Here is a 27943-nt window from a genome sequence, read left to right on the forward strand (position 1 = left end):
CACTGTGCTCGATTTTCTTTTGAACAATTTATTCGGACAAAATATATCTTTTTAGATACATGCGATACATTTCTGTCTAAATAGGATACACATTAGCTGTACATTAATATACAGGAGGTTAAACATTGTAAGTACATGACGATACAACGCGCGGAACTATTACGCTGGAACAACGACTAGAAGCAAGCTGTGATAGTAGCGGATCGTTGTTTCTTCTGGACGGGTGGACGAGCTTGTTCGTCTATCATAGGATAAAGCGTGGCATCCGTATCGCAACGTTACTGCAACAAAGGATAACATTCCATAAATTAAAATAGTCAATTCTGGTATTCTTTTAATCGACAATGTTAAATTATTTTTATGGAAAATACTCCGTGAATCATAATAGACAGTTCTGATATTTTTGTAATTACCAATGTTGAATTGTTTTGGTAAAAGACAGCATTGTATGAGTTATAGTAGTCAGTTCTGATATTCTTGTAATTAATAGTTTTGAATTGTTTTCATAAAAAATAGTTTAGCTAAAGATATTGGAAGTGTAACAGAACCAAAATAAAGATTATAATTTTCTTTTTCAGCGTTTCAAGTTGTCTACACTTAAATATACTTTTGTATCCCCCACGGACGTTCAATGTATGATTTCTACTGAAGAATAAACGAAGAACGTAAGTATGAAGAATGTAAGTCGTATTATTGGTCTACCCAGAGTCTAAATATCCTATTGCACTAGAATTTGTACACAATTGGTAAAATAGAACAAATAAGATTACCTTTATTGAAAATTTCAATTATTGATTCCTTGAACAATCGCTTACCTAATGAAAGATCGCTTTCCTTGGAAGATGGAGAGGCCGTACAGCGTGCAAAGGCCGATTACGAGTGCCTGGCGTATTATTTCAAAGGACAAAGCATTCTTTATGAAACTCTTTTCTTCCAGGTAATCTAGAGCATTGTTGATACTGCTGGAGATTGTCTCTCGCGACGCAGAGGAACGATTATTAGCAGAGATGCCAGGAACATGGGATGATGTAACTTGTTTGCGAAGAGAGTACAAGTCCATCGAATCCTTCAAATTTAAATAGCTACGAGAAGCCTTGTCTGCGAATCGGGTAAGCTCCAGGTCTACAAAACGAGATCGTTTAACGTCGCTTTGAAACCTGCTTCGTAGAGTTGCGCGGGTCCTTTCGGTCAGTCTTTGTTTTCTCTGGTTCGATCGAAGATCGTTTGTCAAAATAATAGCGCGAGCCTGTCGCAAACGGTTAACGTTGAATCCCTGTCGCAGCGAATTCGAACCCAGAGCTCGTCGCTCGAGCTTCTCCTCCAAGAGTCGGCGATTGCTTCTTACATCTGCTCTACTTAAAGATTCGAGAACAGTAGCTCTAGAGAACCTTCTGGTATTAACCAACTGTTCACGTTCCAATCTCCGATCGCTGAATCCGTTGCGTACTCGACGTAGGTCCAAATTGCGTGTAAGAACTTCAGATGATCTAGCAAAAGGAATTCGGGATTCACGAGCTAAGGAGAGTCTGTTTGTTCCCCCTCGTCGTTCTAAATTGTCGAGCCTAGAGCGTTCAGAGAGAGGATCATTGTTTCTAACTTCTTGTCGATTTTCAGATTGGGAGGAAGCTGATCTCCTTTTAGAGTATAAGTTCCTTACTCGACGTTCCACATCACGTTTAGAAGTTTCAGCTGACCTGGCAAGAAGAGATCGAGATTCACGAGCTAAGTGCAATTTGTTTGTCCTTTCACGTCGATCAGTCCTAACGTCTTGTTTATTTACAGATTCCAGGACAATGGACCTCCGTTCTGAGGAATGTCGGTCGCTTGAGAGATCCCGTACACGTGGCTCTAAATCACGTTTAGAAATTTTTGATGACCTGGCAAGAGGAGATCGAGATTGTACAGCAAGGTACTGTTTATTCACTCTCTCACGACGTTCTACACTATTCAGCCTAGATCGTTCCGAGAGGCGACGTTCGCTTCTGAGTTCTTCGCGATTAGCAGATTCCAAGACAGTGGATCTCCTTTCAGAAGATCGTCGATCGTTAGACAAGTCTCTCACTCGTCGCTCCAAGTCGCGTTTAACAGTCTCAGATACTCTGGCAAGAGGAATTCGAGACTCACGAGCTAAGTACAATTTATTTGTCCTCTCCCGCCGTTCAAAGGCATCAGTTCTGACTCCTTGTCGACTTACAGATACAGGAACAGTGGATCTTCGTTCAGAGGATCGTCGATCGTTGGATAAGTTTCTTACTCGGCGCTCGAAGTCGCGTTTAGCAGTCTCAGTTGACCTGGCAAGAAGAGTTCGAGATTCTCGAGGTAAGTTCAATTTATCTGTATTCTCACGTCGTTCTAAATTATCACTCTTAGATCTTCCTAAGAGATGACGATCAGTCCTAACGTTTTCCTTATTTACAGATTCTATGATAGTGGCTCTCCGTTCGCTAGATACATTCCTGACACGTCGTTCGAAGTCGCGTTTAGCAGTTTCGGCTGACCTGAAAAGACGATTTCGGGATTCTCGAGCTACGAGCACTTTGTTTGACCTCTCGCGTCGTTCTACATTGTCGAGGCTTGAACGTCTTAACATGAGTCGATTAGTTCTGACCTCTTGGCGACGTGGAGTCTCCAGAACGGTAGATCTCCTTTCAGAGGATCGTCGATCGTTAGACAAGTCTCTCACTCGTCGCTCCAAATCGCGTTTAGCAGTCTCAGATGACTTGACAATAGGAGTTGGAGATTCTAGAGCAATGTATTGATTATTTGTCCTCTCGCGTCGTTCTGCACCATTGAACCTAGAGCGTTCAGAAAGGCGTCGATCACTTCTGACTTCTTGGCGATATGCAGACTCCAGAACAGTGGATCTTTGGTCTAAAGACCGTCGATCGTTTGAAAGATCCCTTACATGTCGTTCCAAGCCGCGTTTAGAAGTTTCTGATAATCTAGCAACATGATTTCGAGTTTCTAAAGCAATGTATTGTCTATTGGTCCTTTCGCGATGTTCTACGCTATTGAGTCTAGAGCGTTCCGAAAGATGTCGATCAGTTCTGATTTTTTGTCGATTTGCAGATTCGGAAACGGTAGATCTCCTTTCAGAGGATCGTCGATCGTTGGATAAGCTTCTTATTCGGTGCTCGAAGTCGCGTTTAGTAGTCTCAGTTGACCTGGCAAGAAGAGTTCGAGATTCTCGAGGTAAGTTCAATTTACCTGTATTCTCACGTCGTTCTAAATTATCACTCCTAGTCTCAGATTGTCCAACAAGTTGAGTTCGAGTGTCCCGCATCTCACGAGCTAGACGCACCCGACTTCCTTCTCGTTGCCTCGAGTTGTCCATCCTATAATCCTGGTTCGACCTAGAATCGCGTCTGGTTGTAAACTGTACACGGCTCCCTCTTTCAGCGTTTCTCGAGTTCCTTTCTTGTCGAGATTCAGTAGACCTAAGTTCCATAGGTCGTGCGAGGGACTCTCGTTCTCGAGAAGCTTCATTGTTTCTGGATTGCAATCTGCTCGCTCTGCGACCTTCCATGCTCGTTAACCTCCTTGACAATCCCTGGTTAGCAAAGTCACTCACTGTGCGTGATTCTCGATGATCCAGGGATCGAGACGCTTGCCTGCCCATCCGAGAACTCTCTGTGGTCCTCTCGAATCGCCTAGAATTGTCGACTGCTCGGATCAGAGATCTACTGTCTTGGCCCCTCGAAGCAACAGAATTCCGTCGATTTTCTTCAGAGTTTGCTCGACGAAGATCCTGTCTCGCCAAGGTTCGAGCAGGTGATCGACGATCTTGGCGCTCCAGGTGATTCTGTTTTTGAAGTTCCAGTGAACGAACTCTGCGTACTTGAATTTCGAGCCGATTGTTGCGGTCCAAGACTGTCGATCTACGTCGATCCACCGAGTGGGAAGTTCCTTTAGTCTTGCGTCGATCAACGACAATCGATCGTCCTTCCGTGGATCGAGATCTACGGTCCAGAGATCTAGCAGAGCGACGAGCATCGTCGAGGCTCAGGGAACGAGACAAACGAGTCGCAGGATCAGATGAACGTCTCGACTCGCGGTCTTGACTCTTAGTTCTGAGCTTAGCTTCTGGAATACGTCTGGAAGAATCGTTGTCAATGTTGATTCCCTGTCTAGCTACTCTTTCCGCGCTCCTGAAGTCTGTTCGGGACTGCAGCCGAGCTCGAGAGTCGCGATCCAGGGTCCGCGATCGAGAGATCCTCGAATTGGCCGACGTTGGACTGGTTTGGACGATACCAGTCTCTTCGGACATCTTTGGATCTCTGCTATGGTCTTGCTCGAGGATCGAGCAAGGAGGCACCTTGGCGAAAAAATTCGAGTTTGGACAGGCATCCACTCTGCGAATTAATGGTACGATTAGTGTAGTATCAGCACGGTTGGGCAGAAATGGAGATATACTTATAACCGGGAGTCGTAAATGGGTTATTTATTATTTTTCAGAACCAATCGTGCCTGATAATTTGTTAATCGTTAATCATGTTTACGTATTATTTAGAAATCGTAATCATGAATTACACTATCACACTTCAAGAATATTGAACCCTTACCTCACGATTTGTCTTCAAAGAAGCGAACATGTGTAGAATATTTAATTTAACGCAATTCTGTTTGCGGTATTATTATAAAATAAAACTAAGATATTTCAATTTTCTTGAATATATTTATATAAATGTGGACACTATCTCATTAGTCCGAAGAATACTAATAATGAAATTAAGTTAAAAATTTTCAATTTAATGAAAATTATTACGAACATAATTAACAAAACACTTAAACGTATAAATATCTTTTGTATTGCACCATCAGTAAACTTGCAAGATGAGGTACTTGGAAATTCTTCTTTTTTTAACATCACTCAAAAACAAATTGTTTGGCGTATTTTTTTCTCTATCTACAATAAGGCAATGTTAAATAGAAAGAAGGTAAGAGAATGTGTAAATATCATAATATTTTTTTTACAAGTTACACAAAATTTATATGGTTTTTAAACATTTAAATATATCAAAGTCGGTACTCATTTCCACAGGTGTTAAAAACAAACTTATTTGGTAGTAAATCATATTTTTGATACAAAGAACAATAGTATTGGGTTTATTATTTAAAAATTCCATGTTATTAATATCCACGTGTATTGTGATAATTAATAAACCATATTATTGTGTAGTTCATGAAAAATATGCGATTATCAAAATGTTAACAAGAGTTTTTCTATGAATTTGAACTGTTTTAGGTGCAAGAACGTTTTGTTACAAGTGGACTTGTCTTCAGAAGATTGAAAATTGCATCGCCTTACTCATGGGGAGCTCGGTGCTCCAGTTCAGGGCCTGCCAGACTTCCTGCGCGACCTTCCTTATCCCTGGAGACCAGCCCTAGCGTTAGACAAGCTAGAGACACTATCAGAAGACCGATATACTGCCAAGCTCGGACTGGCAGCGCAACGTGCCTTGTGCGTCGCATCCTTGGAACATAAAAAATATTAATTTAGATATTTCTTCAAATTATAGTACAATAGAATCTCCTTCGTTTCACTGCTCTGTTATGCTCTACCTCAACAGAGGTACATATTGAAGTGTCAACAAAGCTTTGTAGATTCGCCTAAGGTCTTAGCAGAGATGTAGAAATACTAAGCCAGCCAACTTGTGCAATGTACGTTGAACTTCGTTCTTAAAACGACTTTATCATTAGCCATGCTTTTATCGTAATTTCTGGTAACAATGATTGAAATAGGGAATTAATTGTTTTCATAAATTGATTTGCTCTTGCTTGCTTTAATTCAAAGACATAGCAGTAAATATGATAGGTACCTAGGCTGGTTATCAGTAGTTCTAGTGCTAATGGATCACTACAAATGTTGAAAGCAGATATAATTTACTCGTTTAGATAAACGGGAATAATTATAATATAGTAGCGGATTGTTACTCCGAAAGAACTTCCAAGCTCTTTGCTTTGTACTTTAAGGACTGAGTTTCTAAAGAAGCAAGAAAGGACAATGAAAAAATAAGAGTTGACGGTGCAGCTGTTACACATCTTGTTGCAGGATCTGGATTACAAAGATAAGTCTTAATAAATTTAATAATAAATAAGGAAATCATACGAAAGTGATATACTTAATTGTTTTGGTTTATAGCTTTTTAAATTAAACATTTTTTCCTAAACCGCAGCAAGTTTGGAAAATGATCCAAAGCAAGGAGAGAATAAAAAACTTATGCAATTTAATAGCAAGGACTAGGAAAAGAACTTCTTATAATTTCTTCTCTAATTTACTTATAACTGATCAAATAATCATCAAGCTAGTTCTAATAGCAGACGTTTCACTATTTTCCCATGTATTAGTTTTTCCCTTACCTGACCGTTCTTACTTCTCAGCTGTTTCGTTGTATTCACAGATCTTGGAGAACCCGGAGTACTCTTCGTGTTTCTCCTTAGAGCTCCAGAGAACTGCTGATGCTCCTAGCCCGAGGAGCCGGGCTTTTATACTCGCAGGGAGCTTTTGCAATTTGATAGAAGTTTCAATCCACTGCTTATCAGCAGCGACCACATGGGACCCCATTCTCCAATACGCGAAAATCACCGTGAATGAAATCGGACCGATCGTTGTATCGAGCGAGGCGACCACGGACGCCTCCGTAATCGGTTAACCATCCAGAAAATTGCGATCCAGGACACCTGTGTGGTAGCTGATATGTCGGTTACCCGGTTGGCACGTGGGCGAGCTTTAAAGAGGACGTTAGATCGATTTTCAGCAAGTCGGATTGGTCTTTCCATTTCTACGTGATGCATTAGATACGTTAGCAATATTTACACTCCTTAGATCTTTGAGCAAACTCTGGAGTATGTTTCAAAATTTAACCCTTTACACTATAATTATTTTCTTAATTTGTTCTTGATCAACTCTGATTTAATTTTTATGGTTTTGATATTTCACATTATGGACTTTACAGAAGGTTTTGTTTTAACTCTTTGAGCTCTAGGGGCGACTTAGGAGCGACAGTCTTCGTTTATTTTAGATTTTGTTGAATCTTCAACTGTTCGTAGCGATATTGGTTCATGAACAGGTTCATAAGCTGTAAACTGGTACACTTTGAAGTAATAAGATATTTTATTTCTACGACTCTCCAATCTCCAAATGTAGTCGTCTAAATTGTTAGCTCTCTCTAATGAAATTATCATCGAGTCCAAAGGATTAATATGTGTGCCCATCCATAAATCGTAAATCGCAAGTCTATCCTTAACAATCATGACCATTCATTTTTTTACTCTCTACATACACATACATACACCTTCAAAACATTGTTTAAACGAAACCGTGTCCCTATGATTTGTTTTATTGTCGGTATGAAGTGTTACGTATGACTCGAAAGTTGCAGGGAAAATAGTTTTGTCACTCCAGACCTTATGTGCAAAGGATTAATTTTACCATGTTCTAGACCCCCTTCTGGAATAAGTATTTAAGTTACAACACAAAGATGGACTACATGGTATGGAAATCTTCCCACAGGACTTCTTGCACTTTGTTATAAATGATTTTCCAAAATGATATTTACCATTTCGTTCCTTAATAATAAAATACACATGTCGATGTAATGGTGATGACTACTTCAAGGAGGAATTGTTTTTTTCAGACCATAAAAGAGGTTTCTTCATCATTTTGTACTAAAGAATGTATGCAAAATTTTTATTTGAAATCTTGCACTCACTTTTATTACTGTTTCAGTATGGCATACAAATTTTTATGAAAAGATTTACTCAATAATATAAATGTTACATCCTATTGACGTAACGCTATACAATAAACATTAGCCACTGGATGACATTTCTGCCACTCAAACAAACTGAAATAAAACATTTAACTGACGTTCTATTTTATGAGGATATCGATATCGTCTAACGAAAAAGAAATTCAAAAAGAACGTCTTCCTGAAAGTGGCAACCGGTAAAACACAAAAGTTCCAATTTTGAAGAAAAATTTCACGCACTTTTAACAATAAATGAAAAACTATGCAACTTATCATATCGCTTGTTCGTTGGACGATAGTGGGTTCAATTTTGAAAACACAGTTCAAATAAGAAAAGTACAAGTACAGTTTTTACAGACTGGTTTATTTTTTTATACAAAATCCATATAAAATACGGGGGGTAAGGCTCCGTAACGCGTGCACCTTATAAATACGTTATGTACATTATATTATATTATATTATATATTTATATATATATATCTATATATAAATCGTACTTGGACAGTCAAAATTTTTCGAAAATTTTGTCGTCTCCCGTTGCAGGAAGAGAAATCGTCCATTGTGAATCCAACTTTTTGATCGTATTGTCAGTCTGTTTCAAACAGCCACGTGATTCTTAAGACGGATATGTTCAATAATTAATGTACAGTGTTTGGTAACGAACAGAGATGGTCAAAATTCTTATCTAGATACAAAGTTCGCATAACGAATAAAAGATAAAAACCTACACGAACGTTAATTCGTTACTTTTTGAATTAAAGTTAAAATTTAAATTAGAGAGTGGAATATTTTACAATATAAAACAACGAATAAAACTGTAACCGTTCGATCGATTAAGTGTTGAGAATAAATATACGTTGAATTCGATATCTATTATTCGAATTAAATTTTGCCCATCCTTGATCGCAACGCCATTTCGTTCGATGTCGAGTCGCTTCTTTCAGAAGTCACCGGAACTTTTATGAAACAAGGATCGTCACGATCACGAAAGTAAGGAATGCCGCTAAATCAAAGAACGAGCTCCTCGTCGCGCCGGATAGGAGTTTGATCTCTTCGCACGTTGTTTCGTTTACTTCCGGAAGGGCCGTGAAATTTGGGAATGTTTGGATATCTGCTGGCTGCAAACGAAAACATCAATTAGAAGATTCAGGTTCAGTTTGGCTTTACTGTATCCTATTGGGGTGGATCAAAAGTTCGTTTCGGTTTTTTTTTCGTTTTTCTACGTTCCTTTTCAACGAATGTTTGACGTAAACAACAGTGTATATCTAAGTTTTACATTATACATATATAATACCATTTCGTAGCTCTTGAAATGCTCTTTCATATCATGCAGTAAGTACAATCGAGCAATTGTGTATTTCTGATTTCATCAATTTAGCAACATCATGGAAAAAATTGAAATTGGGTTGAGGATACCTCTAGACAGAGCTTGGCATACTAATTGAAATGAAAATAAGAAATAACTATAGAAATAGAATTATTTGAGAATAATAATATCAATTCACTTTAAACACTAGCTATTTCAAATGACGACCTATTTCAAATTTAACGAAAGAAATAATTCTGAAAATAATATACAACAAGAACAATCTATTTTAAGAAGTAAGAACAGTCACTCTGTATTAATCATTTCTCGAGCATTACATATTAATTAATCAGAAAGTCGAAATAAAAAGTTGTTCGAAATTCAGTTTATTTACCAGGGCTAATTTGTCGTCCCTTTTCCTGCAGAATGTCATGTGCCTGCCATGATATAGACTCCACTCGATAGATCTCGAAAGAAGCTCTTCGGTCCAGGGTAACGCCAGTATGTGCTCAGCCAGAGTTCGACCTATAAATTAAAGAATATATATTTCTACTTGAATTAGTGTAGCGACTTGCTTGATAAGTTATAGACGAGATCAGTTGTTGTTTTCTGCGCGTTGATAATCAACATTATCAATCCATATGCATATTAGAATTGAAATATTAGCTAAAGTTTGCCTAGAACACGCTATTAATGAGTCCATTGGTATATTGGTTATACTTTGTAAACAATTTCGAAGCCAGCAAAATTACGACTTAAACTCTCTTTATTTTCAATATGAACAAACTTTATGATAGCGAATATACAAGTGATATGTGTACTACATTAGATTACTCTAGTTGAAATTACATTTCACAGCTGACCAATGAAATTTCAATCACGTGACGGTCTAAAGTTTATATTCTTTCATTGTACATTCAACGAATATTAGTTTGTTTTGACGTCATTCTTTCGTATAAAACTTGTATGAAGTACGTCGTACAAAAGTACTTAATAGAAAAATGTTCATATCGAAGAGGTCACAAGGCTTTCGTTACATACCTCTGAACTCTTCAGGTTCCTCGATGACGAGTCGCGTGAAAACATTATCGTTTTCGTGTTCTACCGTGTAATCCCTCATGGCCCTCAACGCTGACTTTGCTTCCTTGAGAAGGTCCTCGTCGACTTCTTCTGTAGGCCTTATCGCAGAATAAATGGGCAATTGCTGTTGGTTCGTCGCAGGAATGGTTGTAGCTTCCGTTCTGATCACAATCACAAACAACAATTAATAAAATAAAAATGCAGAAGAACTTCAGATGACCTTGTGAAAAGTTATTATTATAATAACAGCTACAAGAATACAATAATGAAAATACCTCATACCATTTAAAAAAATGCTAGTGATCTTCAAAAAACATCTTTAAAAAATGACTTTAGGAAAAAATGGTCTCACCATTACATGCGACTTTTCAAACAGTGTAACTTTGCGCTATAGATCTTTTTCATAGACCCAAAAATAACGGATATTATTTGGGTATTCCCATTTAAACGCTCCATCCTGTATAATAACTAGACTGCGGATCTTTATGCAAAATAAAATCTTCGCGAACGTGCCTACAAAAATTAAACCTATATAGGAATTTATTTTATTCTCCAAATATTATGATGCGTGAACTTTACTTTCAATCTTTTCTATATTATTGTATATTGTTTGCATTTTGTAGGTTCTTGCACATTCAAATTTCCTATAAATGCATAAAGATCCACAGTCTAATAATAACTTTGTTAAATATTCTTGGTACACGAGTTCCTTACCTGGTAGTTAGGAACAGTTTCTCTAAATGGTCCATGGTGACTCCCCTGAAGCTGTGCACACCAAGGGTCTTGAACAGGTCCTTGACAGGTGTCATACTGTAGCAAGTTGCCAACGGCGTTCTTGGATAATGCACCACGAACGCCAGACACATCTCTTGCGATGCGGCGTACCCTCCTAAAGTTGGTTTCGTCCTGTCCAGGGTGCCGTAAACGCATTCAGCGACCAACTCGTCGCCAGGAAGAACGTTCACTTCCTTCTCGAGAGTGTGAGACTGCTGGTACTCGAAGTCGAAATGATTGTCCTCGACGATCCTGGGCAATTCCTTGCCCTGGCGTATGTGCTTCAGGCTCAGACGACGACCAGCCAGATGGGAGTGCAGCGCCACTGAGACGACGTTTATTCCGCTTTCAGGGAACATCTGTAAGAGTGTTTATGTTTGTATGAGTTTATGTTAATTTTACTATAACAGCTAATGTACTGGGCTTACAATTATTCGTTCTTAATATTCATTTAATTGTTATTTTACATTACTTTGCATTTGCATTTAGTTAGATACTCTCTTTGTTATTCTCTGGAATCTTCATTAGGGATGTTCAACTAAATTTAAGTTTAACGATAAGTTAAAGGTATAGACTGTGGATTTTTATACACTTATAGGAAACAGGAAATTTAAATGTGCAAGAAACCACAAAGTGAATACAGTATGTAATAATATAAAAAAATATTGAAAATAAAATTCATATTATATATTTGCAGAGTCAAATAAAGTCCTGTTTAGGTTCAATTTATGTAGATATGTTTGCAATGATTTTATTTTGCATAAAGATCTGCAGTCTAATGATGTACTACTAAAGAATTGTGTGTTGTTGGAATATGACAAACAGATTAACTTGTGAATTGGTTTTTATGTTTAAAAATATGTTATATGGAAAAAGAGAAAGTCAAGACAAAATATCTCGTTCACGCGCTGTTAGTATTCAATACAAATGAAGCAACTGGTGTAATTCCAATATAAAAACACTAAAGTGAATCAATTTTTTATTCCAAAGACATATTTCTGATTTTATCAATTTAGAAAAATAGGAATTCCTTTCTTGAGAAGCGGTTGTTTACTGCTATTGATTTCAGAAAATTGACGAAGTTAGAGACGTCTAAAGAAAACGGTGATTGCAAGCAACAACGTTTATCGTCTCTAGTCCATTTGAATATTCCATTTTAAATTTCTCTCCAAATTTCTTCGTTGGTAATGTATAAAATGTGCAAAAGTGATATTTCTTTTCAACAAGCAAGTAAGCGAGCAGAAGAACTTTAAACGGAGACTGTACAAGAGCACTTGTACTATGTTTCATTTTGATTATTTTTACCTACAAAAAGTCATGTATGTTCTTAAGATTTGAATGAATATGTGAGCAAAACCCTTTATAAAAATTCGATATAAATACAAAAAAAATCCTCAAAAAGAACTAAAAATTGACGCTTTAGATTAGAAAACCCCCTTAAATCTATAAAAAAAAAAAATATATATATATATATATATATATATATATATATACATATATTACTTGTTTTTAATCATTCTGATATATTCAGATCTGTCCCAATAACACCCATAATACCAAACATAATACAATAATATACCAATACTACAATAATACCAAAAAATCAGCATGAAAATTCCAGAAAAACCAATACAATCGTTTCTTTTGTACTTCATTTATTCCTACTGAGTCATTAAAGAACAATGTCCAGAGAATATCCTTTACCGTGTTTGTGCAATGCGAAGTGCAGTATCCAGCCGTGGCGTACTCCTTCTGTTGAGGAGGTATCAGATGAAGAGGGCTCACAGCGACGCCAGCGACGAGGATTCCCGCTTCCTGAGGGCGAAGATTCGGAGTTAGATGAAGTCTTATTCCGCTACTGTCTTTCACCTCCTTCATGCCTGGATTGTTGTAGTGGACTTCCAGCATATAATAAGATCCCTCGCTGTGTTCCGCGATGGGAATACCGACATGTTCCGGAAGCCATTCCCCTGCAAAACGCATCCCTTCGTGAAGTTCTCTCGATGGCCAAGTGTTGAGATGTAATTATTTTATTGTGTTCTTTTTTATGTGGTAAAAATCGCGCTTATGCGCAGATGGATGCGCGAGTTTGGTGTGTGCGATGTGCATGCTTTTTTGTTCTTCCCCTTTGTTCTGTATCGTAAAATGCGTGGTCTGCACTATTTGTGGTCTGTATTATTCTGTTCTGTTCAATTTTCTTTTATAAATTGCATTAAAAACAGTAAAAACAAGGGTTTTCTATGTTTAGATTTTTTGTATTCCTTCTTACACACTAAGGGAGGTAAGATTATAACACCAAGACTCTAAGAAACTTTGCGTTTCATGATCATCGTGGACTTACCCGAACTACCGCGAGCCCAGGCGAGCACGGGCTGTAAACAGGACTCCCATTCTCGGGGCATCGTGGGACTGTAACAAGGCGCTCCGACGATTCTTGCGTGGCGTGCCAAGATTGGCAAGGTCGACGCGCATTCGTACAGGATTATGTGGTGAACCAGATCCTCGTTCGCCTTCTCCACCAAGGGTGTGTACTGAAACCCAAAAATTAACCGTTTCAGGTGGTCGTTTTAACCCTTTGCAACTCAGCCAACTTATAATAATTTCACATACAAAATAATATATGAAGCTATTATATTTTAACATTTGATGTTTCTTTACATCTCACATAACAACATTTGTTCGATATTAATGCCTGAATTGTTGTTTAGTATATTATTTTGTACAACTATTGTTAAGATGCATCGCTAGGTTTAAGGAGATTTCTTACCAGATATCTGTTACTGAAATAATACCTTAATGAATGAAGTCAATTTACTAAAATTAATTAGGAGGTTTGAACAGAAATGAATTCGAATATATTCTTGTCTCTTTAGATGGATCAAAGTTGGCATAAATGATTAACGAAGAATTTAAATGGTTCCTGTAAAACATTGTGAAATTTGGATTGAGTCAAAATAACTGTGCTCCGTAAACCTAGTGTTAAGGTCTTTTACTGAACTTTGAAAGTAGTTTAACAAGAATAGACCTTCCAGTCTTTCTTGAGTTCTGTTAGAATAACATACAGTTTTTCATCCAAGTAAACAATGTAAATAATGTCAATCATGGGAACAAACCACTTTACATAAAGTTTACATTGTAAAGTACCTATTACCTACTTTGGTATGATTTTCATTAAAGAATAAACATAAAATCTAGTTTTGGCTTATTTTAGGGCTCCATAAAACGTTCAGTTGTTAAAAAGGATCCTGTCACTAAATAAGTTTGAGGACTGTTGGTCGAATTTATACATATAAATTTCTTCAAAAGCATAGAGGGTACAAATACTTATGAGACTTATAATACTTATAATACTTCGAAAAATAGAAAATTCTACAAGTGTCAAAACACACATTATAGACTGTAACGTAAGGATGTAAAAAGCCAGTTCCACAAACAATTCAATTTCTGAATTACAGACGTATAACTGAATGACCTGTGATGCAGTATTTTAAGCCGTATAGGTCACCTTAATAATACTGTGATAGCAAACGAATGCAACCAACATGATTTTAATTCAATTGGATAACTATAACTGTTAAAGATTAACTCTTATCCACCATCTGTTCATAATATCTTTAATTTTAACTCATATGTAGTTTGCATGAACACACTTATTGTGTATATTAATGAGCATCCAATACAGAGTAATGCAAAGTGAAAGATCATATACTACAATCAATTGAGCGTTGCGAATCTCTATTCTCTACAGATGCGAACAAAAGCCGTGGTTCATTGTAATCGTGTCGCGTGTCATCGAAACGTTCAATTCGGTGACTTCTCACGGTGGTAGTTTAGCATCATGGTCGCGCAAATTCGTCGAAGCAAAAGCGTGGTGTGGTAGGGTACACCGTTGGCATACAGGATTGGATGGGGTTTTCCTCTCGGGAGATACCTTTCCGAAGAGACCATTGATAATCGGAGAACGTTTCGGAGACGGAATGACATCACTCCCGGGGCCCTTCTTTATTCTAATGACGTCCGTCTACATGGTGCCACGTCCGGCATCGATGACCGTGATTCGTGAAGCACATACGAATCAGGCCCAACCTTACGGCATTCCTCTGTACTTCTATCGCGCGAGTACACGAAATCTATTAGCTTCTTACATATCAAATGTTCGATTTTGTATAGGCCAAGCGGGAAAGAATTAAATTATGTCAGTTTAGATGAACAAAAAAATCCAACTTTTTTTATTGCATTTTCTGAAAGTTTGAAGTTTTAAGAAGATTCTCTAAAAATTTCGAGAAATGACGGAAATATGGAACTAAAATGAAAGTAAATCGGGACGCGCGGCGCATAGCTGCGACAGCATACTGAATATCCTTTTGTAGACGTTTTTTAAATAATAATGTGATATTTGTCTGATCCAGGTCGACAGAGCAAAATTACTGCTAGGGATGCTGCATCTGCTATTAAGAGTATCTTATATGGTCCTGAAGTAGATTTTACCAAGAATCTCGCGAAGATTACAAATATTCAATATCCTTCTGCAGACGTTTCTAAACAATAATGTGATATTTGATCAATCCAGGTCGACAAAGCAAAATAACTTTTGGGGATGCTGCATCTGCTATTGAGAGTATCTTATACGGCCCAGAAATAGATTTTACCAAGAATCTTGTGAAGATTACTTTGCAATGGGAACGAAGAATGTTTGTCGTTGAGTGTAGGAAGTGTTGTGTGCTTATTTAAGTACCGAAGGTAAAGGACATTTGTATACTTCAGTTACCAAGAAAAAGCTGACTTTAAGAAAAAGAATATCATCTGCTCACCCCGATCATGTGATGTTTCTCCTTGTGAGGCGCCTTGAAGATCTTGCACCAGTAGGTGGTGTCCGAGTTCTGCGACACTGGAGGCTACACATAAAAAGAATATAATTGATCGCAACAATCAAGGGTGTTACTTTAGAAACCAATCTCTGGCCTCGAGTAGAACCTACTTGATGCAATTTGACGTCCCAGTGTGTTATGTTCTGAGTGTGCTGCGGTGGAGAATGAGGCGGGGGAGTCTTCAACCTCAGGGCTCTGCCACCACGCTTATCCCCAGGCCAAATCGCAGTGTTTAGCTCAGGATCAGTTTGATGCAACGCCCAAAGGACTCGGATAGTGTCTCCCTAGAACAGTGAACGATACTTCAGGTGAAATAACTCCCTGTATTAGTCGAATAGCTGCTTCGAAGGGAGATAAGTTCGTTAGGATGTATTTTAAGAGAAGCCAATTTAATTTAATTGTATTATACATATTATTATCCTTCCTGAAACTATCTATTCATATTTATGTAGATGTACTACGAATTTAATCAAAGTAAAAGGAGGTTACTTGCAATACTTTTTCACTTTACAGCTGTAGTGCATGAAATCTAAGATATTTAATCCTGTCGACCTTGCTGTTTTCTATTTAAATTCTTTTCGTCTCTCTTTTAAACATTAATTGTAATAAATTACGGTTGGCTATAACTCAAAGGCTGTAGCCAGATAAAAAAGGACAATTTATTCTAGCACAAAGGATGTTTATTTTTTTTAACATATATTCCTGTGAATTTCAATTGTAATCTGACCAAGAGCAACCAACACATTCAACGAGGCACATACACCCTCGCTCAGAAATATGTGGACACTTACTACTTTCAATGAATAAGTAATACGTATTTTTTATATTATATTAATATTGATATAATTGATATAATTATAATTAATGAGATATAATCAGGGAATTGATATAATTCCTTGAACTTGTTCTGCGAAAAGTGAAATAAAATGAAACTTTATTTACTTCTTTTAAGTATATACCTCAAAAAAGATAATAGTAATAATTACAATTGATATAAACATTCTAAATACCTTTCATACAAAGTTAAACTATGTTTTATAGAACAGAAGCAAGTGGTCGGATACTTTTGAGCGGTAGTGTATACACGCCCTTTGGAGTCAAAGGGTTAATACGTGCGAATGTGAGCGTTGGCTTAACCGGGGATGGGGTCCTTCAAGGACGAACGCTAGGGTCGCGGACGCATGCTAAGAGCCTAAATATCGCCGCGGGAATTCGACAAAGTTAGGGCCTCCTAAAGTCGCGGGGTCCCTTCACGCTGAGCATAAATTGAAAACAGCCTCTCTGCGAATTCTGTGAGGCTCCCGAGGCTGCGCTGTAAATCTTCGCGGATATTCTCCATTTCCAAGCTCCGCCAGGTGAATCGGACATTGGATATTTGGTTTCTCACGATTTTTAATCGAGTCATTCGCAAGCCTAGTCGATTAAGTACATTTCTTGAATTTTTTCTAATTTTTGTAGTTAAAGGAATTTATTGAATTGTTTCTATTTATATATTCAGGAAATTGGAAAGCTGCCTCAGAGATTGAGCATTGTTTTGGAAAATGGTGGCGAATATTTGCAAGATCGAAGGTTGCGTGGTTTTACATTGTAAATAAATGGCGAGCTACTTTGGAAAGACGCAGAATTGAAACATATGAAAAGTTGCTTTAGAAAAGCATAGAAGTCAAATAAATGAGAAGTTGTATAGTCATAGCTGCATAGTCGTAATCCAAAAAATCATAGTTGTATAGTCATGGTCGTATAGTCGTAGTCAAAATAGTCATAGTCGTATAGTCGCAATCAAAATAGTCATAGTCGTATAGTCGTAGTCCAAAAAGGCATAGCTGTATAGCTTGTATAGTCATAGCTGCATAGACATAGTTGAATAGTCATAGTCTATAGTCATGGTCGTATAGCCGTAGTCCAAAAAGGTATAGTTGTATAGCCATAGTCGTATAGTCGTAGTCAAAATAGTCATAGTCGTATAGTCACAGTCACAGTCACAGTGATAGTCGTAATACTTATAATAGTCACAGTCGTATAGTCACAGGCGTGTAGTCATTAGATTGAAACGAAGTGTATAACGCTGTTCATTTCGGTTTCACGCATACCGTAAGGCGATGATCCTGTGGATCACATGTCTGCCAGTTTCGCGAGAAGATTACGCTGGTGTGCGTCGCATTCTGCGATCCTCCGAGCACCTTGACGTCCTGAGACGCGTCCGTGACCAGAGCGGCGTCTGGATCCTCGATCCCGTGCGAGTCCTGAAAAAAAGAGTAAAACAGATTGAAATCGCGAGTCAGGGTCAACGCACGCACGCGGGCAAGGGGCCGCCGCGAGGGCCCCGAAACTCGCCGCTGGATAAACCTGGAGTTTATCGGATCAGGTGAGCGCCAGGTGTTTGTATTCGAAGACTCGAAACTTTCTGGCAGGTTCGATTCGTTCCACTGCCCTCTCTGTACTTTCTCCTCCGCCTGATCTACCCGAGGACAGGACGCGGCACGCGATTTCGCGAATTCAGAGAATCGAGCAGAGATTCGAGCTCGATGATCCAAATTGGTGTTCGCAAGGTGTCTCGAGATGTCAACATCGACGTTTCATCATGAATTGGTATCGATACGAGCAGTAGGGAAGGTTGGGGTCAATTGAAACCATGGATCAGGTAGGAACAATTGAAATAATTTAAAGATGGTTAGTTATAAGTAGAATGCGGATGTTCATGTAAATTAATGATTTTATACATGCAGAAAAAGAATTGAAAGTGGAATGAAAGAGTATTTTATATTCTAAACGGTGTAATGTGTGTATTATTGTTGATATTTTATATATTCTTTTACTTGTGCACGTTCTCGTGGATTCGCACTATTTACATTTGCGATAAATGCATAAATATTCGCAGCATTGTGATAAGGACTAGTTTCCGTGTCTAAACTTGATACTCAATATGTATCAAAGATTTGGTTAAGTAGGACGTTTTTATGAAGGTGTATTGCTTTTCCAACATGAAAAGAAAATTCTCTAATTGTTTTTATTTTGTTCATTAAGACGATAGCCACGTCATCACATACTATTAAGACGTAGTGTTAATACTAAATACTATTACTTTTAGGACCAAAAAAGAATTATTATCATTGTAATACTAAATATTATTACTTTCAGTACCAAAGAAACTATTACTATATTGCAATACTAAATACAATTACTTTTACTACCAAAAGAAACTATTACTATTGCAATACTAAATACAATTACTTTCAGTATCAAAAAAACTATTACATAATTTAGTTTATGTATCACAGCGGAATAGCCCATATCTGATGGAATTATTGTCTGACGTATACACAGAAGGGAGGCCGCAGGCGTTTGGGTCGGTTGGATTCCGATTATGGTCTGGCGCTAAAGTTCGTAAGACCCCGAAGGGAAGTTCCCTTCCTGCTGGTAATGAATCGAAATAATTGGCCCGTGCGTCGTCACGCTCGTTGCGTATTTTGTAACGAGCACGTGCAAGGAGGTATCAGCAATAAAATCTCGCGCATCGTGAAAAAATTAAGTAAACAACCGGAGCTACATGAAGTTATTAACTAACAAGGGTAAGACAGGTGTGTCAACCGTTTTTCAAGCGGCACTTGTCGAAAATTACGGTACACGCATAACAATAGAAAATCGATTAACGGTTTTTTGTTTTAGGAAATTTAAGTGCAAGTTCCCACGTCACTGGTAATTGAGATACTAGTTTAGGTAGCGTCAAGCAATTATCATTTTATTCTAGTAATAATGTGCATAGTATATTATTAAGGTGCCTTTATATTCAATCATTCATTATTACTTTTTTTTTATAATTCTAGTTTAAGTACATGCATTTATTCGTAATTTTGTTAAGTCAAAGTATTCATTTTCTCTGTTATCTACCTGATAATTTAAGTCTCAACCTAAAGGACATTACAATTTATCTACATGTACGAAGTTCAGTAGCCATACAATTGTGCTTATTACTCTTCTTCTAATAGTTTACGAATATAATAAGTAGTTACAATAAGCAAAATATTACATTACATGGCCATCACATTGAGATTGGATTATGTGTAGAGTTTATTTAGCTTAAGTCTCAACCTGAAGGACAATTACAATTTATCTACAAATACGAAATTCAGTAATCGTATATTTTTACTTATTACTCTTTTTGTAATAGTTTACGAATATAATAAATAATTATAGTAATGGTAGAAGAGTAAGAATAAGCAAAATACTACACTGCATGTAATGTCCATCACATTGAGAGTTATGTGTAGAGATTCTTTAAATTGGAAAATCTTCCTCACCTAGCTCCTAAAAATGTTCATATATATATATGCAATTCACTCTAAAATTTTTCAGATAAACACATCCAAACATTGGAGAAGATGCATAAGAACATTGAGAAGTTCTTTGCAATGAATGGTAAGTTACTTTAGAGGAGCACAAAATTAATTTCTACGTCTACTGTGTTCGCAATAGTTGTTTGAAAAATAATCAACTTTCTCAACCTTTCTGTAAGGTATTAATATTTCTATTTCTATTTCTATTAATCTATGTGTGATGCTTCTAATTCTGACACTTTGAAAAAGCTATGTTAGAAACAATTTTCCCAAATCCCTCTACAGATATTCCATTACCATTTTCCTCTTGAGTGCATCATTGTACTTCATCTTTGGATTTTTAACCAATTACGGGGATAGAAATATGAAAACTCACATCTCTCACAATTTCGTATGAGATTTAAAAAAACACCAGAAGAAATGCATTGTTTGGGTAACACAGAGCAGGAAAGAAACGTTTTTAATCTCGATGGTGGCTGGGTTATTCGGGGCGGGGTTGAAGGAGGTTCTCACGTAGTTCGCAGGGGTTTTCTCATGACACCCGGATATTCTCATCGTCGTTGGGCTAATTAGCACGGCCCTGGCATTGCTGGGTACCGATTAAAAAAAAAAAAGAAAAACTGATCTCGGAGATTCCGCGGTGATTTCCCAAAGCAACGAATCGACTCGTCGAAGTCGAGTTTTAATTGCCGTCGAGTAATTTATACGGGTCCTTCAGGGTCGAGCATGGTGGAAAAACTCTTCCTTTTTCCGAAATGAACTACGCTTACGCGCGGGAACGCCTTGATTGCCGTTCGCAGAGAGATTATGCAAATGATTACAGACGTCCACGTAGACACCTGGTTTCTGTAACTGAGTCACAAACCTGACAACGAGGAAGCTGCTCGCTTCTCTCCCGCGTCCTCCTTTCAGAAACAGGTTTCGCGACGTTTGCAACCAACAAATGCACCGGGGCAACCTCCATACCCTTTAACGGATCTAACGATACTTGTTAACGCCAAATTGAAGACACGCGAAGGAAGCAACGGTTTGGATCCTGTCTCAAACTCACGACGACGAGAATTGCTGAGGGCGTTTGGGAGATATATTAAAATATTCAGTATTTATTAATTTAATTCTACATTATTTTAACAAGTTTCTTAAGGTCCCTTAAACGATTTGGAGTTGTTTTACTAAGACGTTCAAAGGTTGTAACTAAACTGCAGATCTTTATGCAAAATAAAATCTTCGCGAACGTACCTACAAAAATTGAACCTAAATAAGAATTTATTTTATTTTGCAAATATTATAACGTGAACTGTACTTTCAATCTTTTTTATATTCTTGAATATTGTTTGCATTTTGGAGGTTCTTGAACATTCAAATTTCCTATAAATGCGTAAAGATCCGCAGTCTAGTTAGAACTGTTTCTATGTATTACAAATTTACATGTTGTTAAATGGAAAACAAAGGGATCCGTTTCTTTTTTGCCTCCTCTATATACACCGGAAACTATTTCTCGAGATACAGTCGCAGTAGCTATATTTTCGCACGCTTTGGAATTTTTCTTTGGCGATTTACAACTTTATGACGAAACGCAGAATAATTGAAGTACACAGAGTGTTACACTCAAAACCGGGACAATATTTAATATTTATACTCTTTTCTTCAAAGCCACACGAAAGAAGCAACAGTTTAGATCCTGTCTCAAACTCACGACGACGAAAATTGCTGAGGGTGTTTGGGAGATATATTAAAATATTCGGTATTTATTAATAAAATTCTACATTATTTTAACAAGGCCCCTCAAATAATTTGGAGCTGTTTTACTAAGACGTTCCAAAGTTATAACTGTTTCTATGAATAACAAATTTACATGTAGTTAAATGGGAAACATGCTATCACCTTAATTCAAATACTAGAAATGGTGAAAAATTAAAAAAATGAAAAAAACAATCAAGAATAGCAAGTTGCAGACACCAACTGTTAAAATGTTACGGTATTCCCACATTCTACTATCTGAAAATGATATTTAATTTATTTATAAAAAAATAACATTCTTCGTTATGCAGATATATATTTGTTTTCTAATTTTTGTGAAGTATCTTTGCATAATTTATATCTAGACTGCGGAAGTTTATGCACGATAAATGTCTAACATGCATATGCAAAATATGCACGAAAAATATGCAAGGTATATAGGTATATATAAAATGTAGTATAATAAGTAATATATTAGTATGTTACAGAATATTTACTGTATACACATATGTATACAGGGTGTCCCAAACGTCGGGGAGGAGCCGGAAATGGGGGGTAGCTGAGACGATTCTGAACAACAATTTTCTTTGCAAAAATGTCGGATGGGGCTTCGTTAAGGAGATATTAAGGGAAAACCCCGACCAATCAGAGCGCGCGTAGACCGTTGGAGCGACCGCGGTAGCGAAGGCTATGCGCTAGGCGGCAGCGCTTGTACGCGAACAAGTGACTCGACGTGCATCGAAGGACATTAACGCGGCCGCCAGCGCGTAACCTTCGCTACCGCGGCCGCTCGAACGGTCTACGCGCGCTCTGATTGGTCGGGGTTTTCCCTTAATATCTCCTTAACGAAGCCCCATCCGACATTTTTGCAAAGGAAATTGTTGTTCAGAATCGTCTCAGCTACCCCCCATTTCCGGCTCCTCCCCGACTTTTGGGACACCCTGTATAAAATACTTTTCACAATTATTCAGGAATATTATAGTTCGCGTGACAATAAATTACGAGCATTTTTTCTAAATCTAATGGTGTTAGTTGGTGGCGTTTGTCTGTTAAAATTAATTTATACGCGGAGAATGATCGTTCTACGTCACATGAAGTAATCGGTGCGTATTTAAATTTGGACCAACATTGTTCTGGCACACTTATTGATCCTTGAACGCCCTCGTTATTTAGAATATTAGAAATGACCGATAATGTAGAAAATTCTACATCCTTTTCTAAAGTTGTTTTACATTTTTTTCTAATCGTTTCACCGCAATCACCAGGAATATTTTTTAGATGTATTATAGTATACATATACATTTCTATCGATTCATTTAACGTTAAACCTATAGTTTCCAGTTTTCATATTGTTGTTGACCAAGGCATGTTAATAGCGACCATTGCTCGCGTCAAGTCTGCATAAAATTCATTTTTTCTTGAGCTCGTTCCTATGTGTTCCTCTGTTTCACACGAATTAGCAGTTTCTGCGTTTTCCTCTTATGTGTGGCGATATTTATGTGTTGGTCTAACTGCGATTTCCTTTCACACTTCACATTATTATTGCAGATTTTGCAATAAATGCTTCTATTACCGTTATCATTACTGTCATTGTCATTAATGACAAAATTGGAATCGTTTTTTATCCAACTTAGCATTAATGCTTGTCTACTTTTTCTAACTTTCGGCATTTTTAGAGAATTAAGAGACACTTAAATACATTCACTTTTCCGCAGAGATAACATTAACTGCGATGATCGAACTGAAGTATTCGAATTGCAAATACAAACTGTCACATTTAACGCTCGATTAGCAACTCAAGGTTAGAGAAATATGGTTTCATATGGCCTGTATTCGTATAAACACTACACAATTATGATACGAAAGTTCGATGATAGACGAAACTAATTTGTCGAGATAGATATTTCACATAAGCACGATAAATAACATATGCAATATATTATTGCATGTGTTTTTAAACATAAATATGCAAATTTGCAACATAAAAAATGTATTTTTATAGCACTCTAATTTCAAAACAAATTTCTGTCTCCGTTCCGTTCTTTTAACTATTTTCTATAAAAACATGCATTTGCATAAACTTCCGCAGTCTATTTATATCATTCGTGCTAGATATAAAAGAAATTATTTAAAATTTAATTCAAGGCATTTTTAATGCCAAAAGTTTTTATTGACGATTGACAATATCTAAAATTTAATTCTGACGTTAAATAAAAAGAAAAAAAAATCGTGGTAAATTAGCCTATTAAAATTAACTATTGCCACACGTACAAATTGCCACTAGTAGTTGATGGGACTCTAAAATTATATTTAAAACAAAATACAGATTACGTTATATTAAGTTAAATTACTGGCAGGAAGTAGCGATATGTTTAAAATTTGAGAAAAAGGACATCATTTCTGAGCAGGTCTAATACATTCGTCCAGCAGTTCGATATCCTCGAATAAAGGGAGTCGCGGATGCATGGGAAAAGAGGCACACGTGCGTGGATGCGGAAAATTAATTCGACGGATGTGACGTCATGGATCGGTACTCGCATTTCCTGTGGGAGTCTCCTGAGAAACCTGTACATTTCAGAAGACTCTTTGCTATATCCCTTCCGATGAGCATTCATTAAGAGTTCTTCGAATACGAACGCACTCGACATACGATTTCAGGTATAATATTCTCAGGCAATGGAATGATAACAATCAGCACGTAAGATACAGTTCGTTACGAGAGAGTAGAGAGTAATAACCGAAACGATGTCTCAACTCTGGCTGAAGGATTGCTTTAAAAGAATTTATAATTGTTTACTTTATTCCTTCACTGACGCAATTGCCACTTTACTTTGTACAAATTTACGGAGACAAATTATATGAAATTTTAGTTAATTTAATTAATGTAATTACAACATTTAAATGAACACAGTTATAGTTATAAACTTGTTTTTAATGTCAAGTTTCTAATTTACCACGATTTTTTTCTGTTTTTATTTAACGTCAGAATTAAACTTTTAATATTTTTAATTGTTAATAAAAAACATTCGGCATTAAAAATACCTTGAATTCAATTTTAAATAATACAAATACATAATTTCTTTTGTATCTAGCACGAATGATATAAATTATCTAAAGATACTTCAAAATTAGAAAACAAAATATATGCCTGCATGTTATTTTTTTACAAATAAATTGAATAAAATAAATATCATTTTCATATAGTAAAATGTGGCAATACCGTAACGCTGTAACAGTTGGTAGCAGGGACTACCTTAAGCAGTGATAACGTGGCAAATTCACATTAACGTGAGCATTTAGTTTATAACATCGATACTGTGTGAGGTTACTGTTTCGGGTTTAAAATGCGTTTATTTTTAATTTTTCTATTATGTCAAAACTGTGATTTATCGGTGGATTGGAAAAATTATGAGCCATAAAGTTTAATTAAGTTTAAAGTACATTGAGACAGAAGAACATGACAGTCTAGCGTCAATTTTGTTGGATTTTTATTAGATGTCGCAAATGTCACATAGATGTTTATTTATTCTAGACATTTCAGTTACTCGTTATGTTGCCACTTTTTCACTGCAACTGACAGTCTCATTTCGATAATAGCGTGAGTCCCATATATTTTTATTTCTCTTTGTTTTCATAAACAATTCTGTAAAGTTTATACAATTTTAATATATAAATTTATACATTATTCTTGCTATTCTTTTCATACCATTTCTCTATTTGAATTAACGTGATAGCATGTTTTCCATTTAATTACATAGCAATTTGTTATACATAGAAACAGTTATAAGTTTGGAACGTCCTAATAAAACAACTCCAAATTATTTAAGAGATCTTGAGAAACTTGTTAAAATAATCTATATTTATTTAATAAACACTGACTATTTTAATATATTTCCCAAACATCCTTAAAAATTTTAATTGATTACAAATTTCTGTATCTTCTTATGGAAATTTAGGAATGTGGCAGCATAGCAGTAGGACATTTAAGTGCAGCAGGTATCAAGGGTTGGACAGAGGATTGCTTTAGGTTACGCTTCTTTGGAGCTTCGGAATTTATCAGCATGGCGTTAAGACATTTAATTGCATCAAGTACGAAGGTCTGAAGAAGACAGCTTTCGGTTTACGATCTTTAGTCCTCCAAATTCTGTCTGCATAACATTAGGACACTTAGTTGTTCTTAGATATTAGATGATTTGTTGCATTAGTTCTGTACTATATTTATTTGGACTCTTAAAAATCTGCCAGCATATGATTAAGATATTTAATCAATTTTTGAATTATCATGCCCACCGCAAAACCATTTATTTGGTACTAAAGCGTCTGTCAAGTCGCCATTTTTGTACAAATGATTTTCTAGTTGAATATTTATGTTCAAATCGCTAAAACACTAATCAAATTCTGTATCGATGATTTCCTTGGGCTGGAAATTACGAATCTGATATCAGAAATACAAAATTCAAAACGGCGGTTCCAATATGGGCGACACGTATATTAAAAAATTAGTAGATTTTCATGAAATTTTGTATTTATTGTTTACTTGGGCTGTAAATTACGAATCTGATATGAGAATTGCAAAATTCAAGATGAGGGTTTCAATATGGCCGAGACGTATACCAAAAAATTACTAGATTTTCATGAAATTCGGTATTTGTTTACTTGGGCTGGAAATTACGAGTCTCGCTGTCTCCCCTTAGCGAAAATTCAAGAAACTACAAATTAGTCAAATTGCTATTAGACCATATTATAATACATACATAATCTAAGAACAACATAATTCGTGAAAAGTGAAAAGAATGTTCTCTACCAATCAAAAGCGATCACAAAGAATTACGAATCACTGTGAAAACTCATCGTGATTGAGAATGAACGTGATTGAATCACTCGTGATTCAAAAGTAGCAGTTCACGTCATCTCTAATAAAGATATCGTTCCGTAAACATCGGGTAAACCGAGCTTGTTCTCAATTTCTCTAACACATTCCCTTCGATTCTCCGAAAAACTCCAACAATTTCCACCATGTTCCCCTTTTCTTCACCAAAGGATCTCGTAAAAAAACCGATGTCAAAGTCCATCTGTTCGTCGTATTCGCGCCTCGAAGCCGTTACTCATCCGAACAGGGATAATTAGCATCGGTGCGACTCGGGAAACCGTTTGTTCGACATAGAACGTTAACAAGGACACGCGCTTCGGCGTGCAAACATTTTCTCAGCGATTAGGGGAGACCGGTAGACGGTCGGTTCTCTTTCAGTGACCGGTAGGTGGTTCCTCGGAGTTCCCCGAGGACGATAGGAAGGGCCTTTATCCCCTCGGCGGGATCTCCTCGCGCTACCAGCTGCTGTTCTGCCAGGTGGTAAAAAGGAGAGCCACTAGAAGAGGAAGAGAGGTAGCTAAAGAGGACGGGAGAAGGAAGAGACGGAGAACCGAGGGGAACCAAGTGGTCGGGTTTCTCGACGTGCCGCTCGGAAAGAGACGAGAAAAAAGCTCCGGGCAGAAGAAGTAAGACGTGCAAGGAGGCCGAAGAAAAAAGGGAAAGGAATACGGGCCAAATGCTCCACAGGAGCGACGGAGAGAGAGGGGAGGGGGAAGGCTACCTCCAAAACACCTGGCAAGCATCGTCCTCCTAGTGGCGCCTCATGAGAGAATTCTCTCTTTTTCGTCGGAACTCCGGACCCATGGGAACCGCGACGATTCTCCAACGCCACAAAGGGAACCGTTTCTTTTTTGCCTCCTCTATATACATCGGAAACTATTTATCAAGATACAGTCGCGGTAGCTATATTTTCGCGCGCTTTGGAATTTTTCTTTGGCGATTTACAACTTTATGACGAAACGCGGAATAATCGTGGTATACAGGGTGTTCAAAACCAAGAGAATATCACTAGTTTACAAAATATAAAAAAAAATGTACATTCAATGCCACAATTTTGTTCATATGTATTTTGGCCTACTAAACTCGAAAATTGCAAGAAAAAATTTTTCTATGGACAGGTTTCTTTTTTTGAATTTTTGAATTTTTTCTAACATACCTTCACATTTTAGGCCATATGTCGAGTTGGAAACGTTCGATTGGGTCGCACAAGACGCCATTT

General features: G+C 37.0%; 2 protein-coding genes across 2 annotated transcripts in view; both read right to left on the reverse strand.

Annotated features, from left to right (window-relative positions):
• Positions 1 to 12: 12 nt before the first annotated feature.
• Positions 13 to 6502, reverse strand: LOC128886373 (uncharacterized). The gene is made up of 4 exons (XM_054141191.1): positions 6361 to 6502; positions 5309 to 5473; positions 816 to 4352; positions 13 to 281 (listed from the first exon to the last, which is right to left on the reverse strand). Exons 2-4 carry the CDS (start codon positions 5470 to 5472, stop codon positions 245 to 247), a joined length of 3738 nt encoding a protein of 1245 aa, XP_053997166.1. The 5' UTR covers position 5473; positions 6361 to 6502; the 3' UTR covers positions 13 to 244.
• A 1592-nt stretch (positions 6503 to 8094) lies between these two features.
• The window catches only part of LOC128886379 (MOXD1 homolog 1), a 51237-nt gene continuing 31388 nt past the window's right edge, over positions 8095 to 27943 (reverse strand). The window contains exons 2-10 of the mRNA XM_054141209.1: positions 17871 to 18023; positions 15891 to 16064; positions 15724 to 15807; positions 13254 to 13443; positions 12617 to 12882; positions 10853 to 11271; positions 10100 to 10299; positions 9453 to 9583; positions 8095 to 8870 (exon numbers count right to left, since the gene is read on the reverse strand). Of these exons, the coding sequence (XP_053997184.1) occupies positions 8712 to 8870; positions 9453 to 9583; positions 10100 to 10299; positions 10853 to 11271; positions 12617 to 12882; positions 13254 to 13443; positions 15724 to 15807; positions 15891 to 16064; positions 17871 to 18023 (1776 nt within the window). The 3' untranslated portion in view covers positions 8095 to 8711. The remainder of the gene's footprint in view (positions 8871 to 9452; positions 9584 to 10099; positions 10300 to 10852; positions 11272 to 12616; positions 12883 to 13253; positions 13444 to 15723; positions 15808 to 15890; positions 16065 to 17870; positions 18024 to 27943) is intronic.

This window comes from Hylaeus anthracinus, unplaced genomic scaffold (genome assembly GCF_026225885.1).
Source record: "Hylaeus anthracinus isolate JK02 unplaced genomic scaffold, UHH_iyHylAnth1.0_haploid 11982, whole genome shotgun sequence".
NCBI classification, from domain to species: domain Eukaryota; kingdom Metazoa; phylum Arthropoda; class Insecta; order Hymenoptera; family Colletidae; genus Hylaeus; species Hylaeus anthracinus.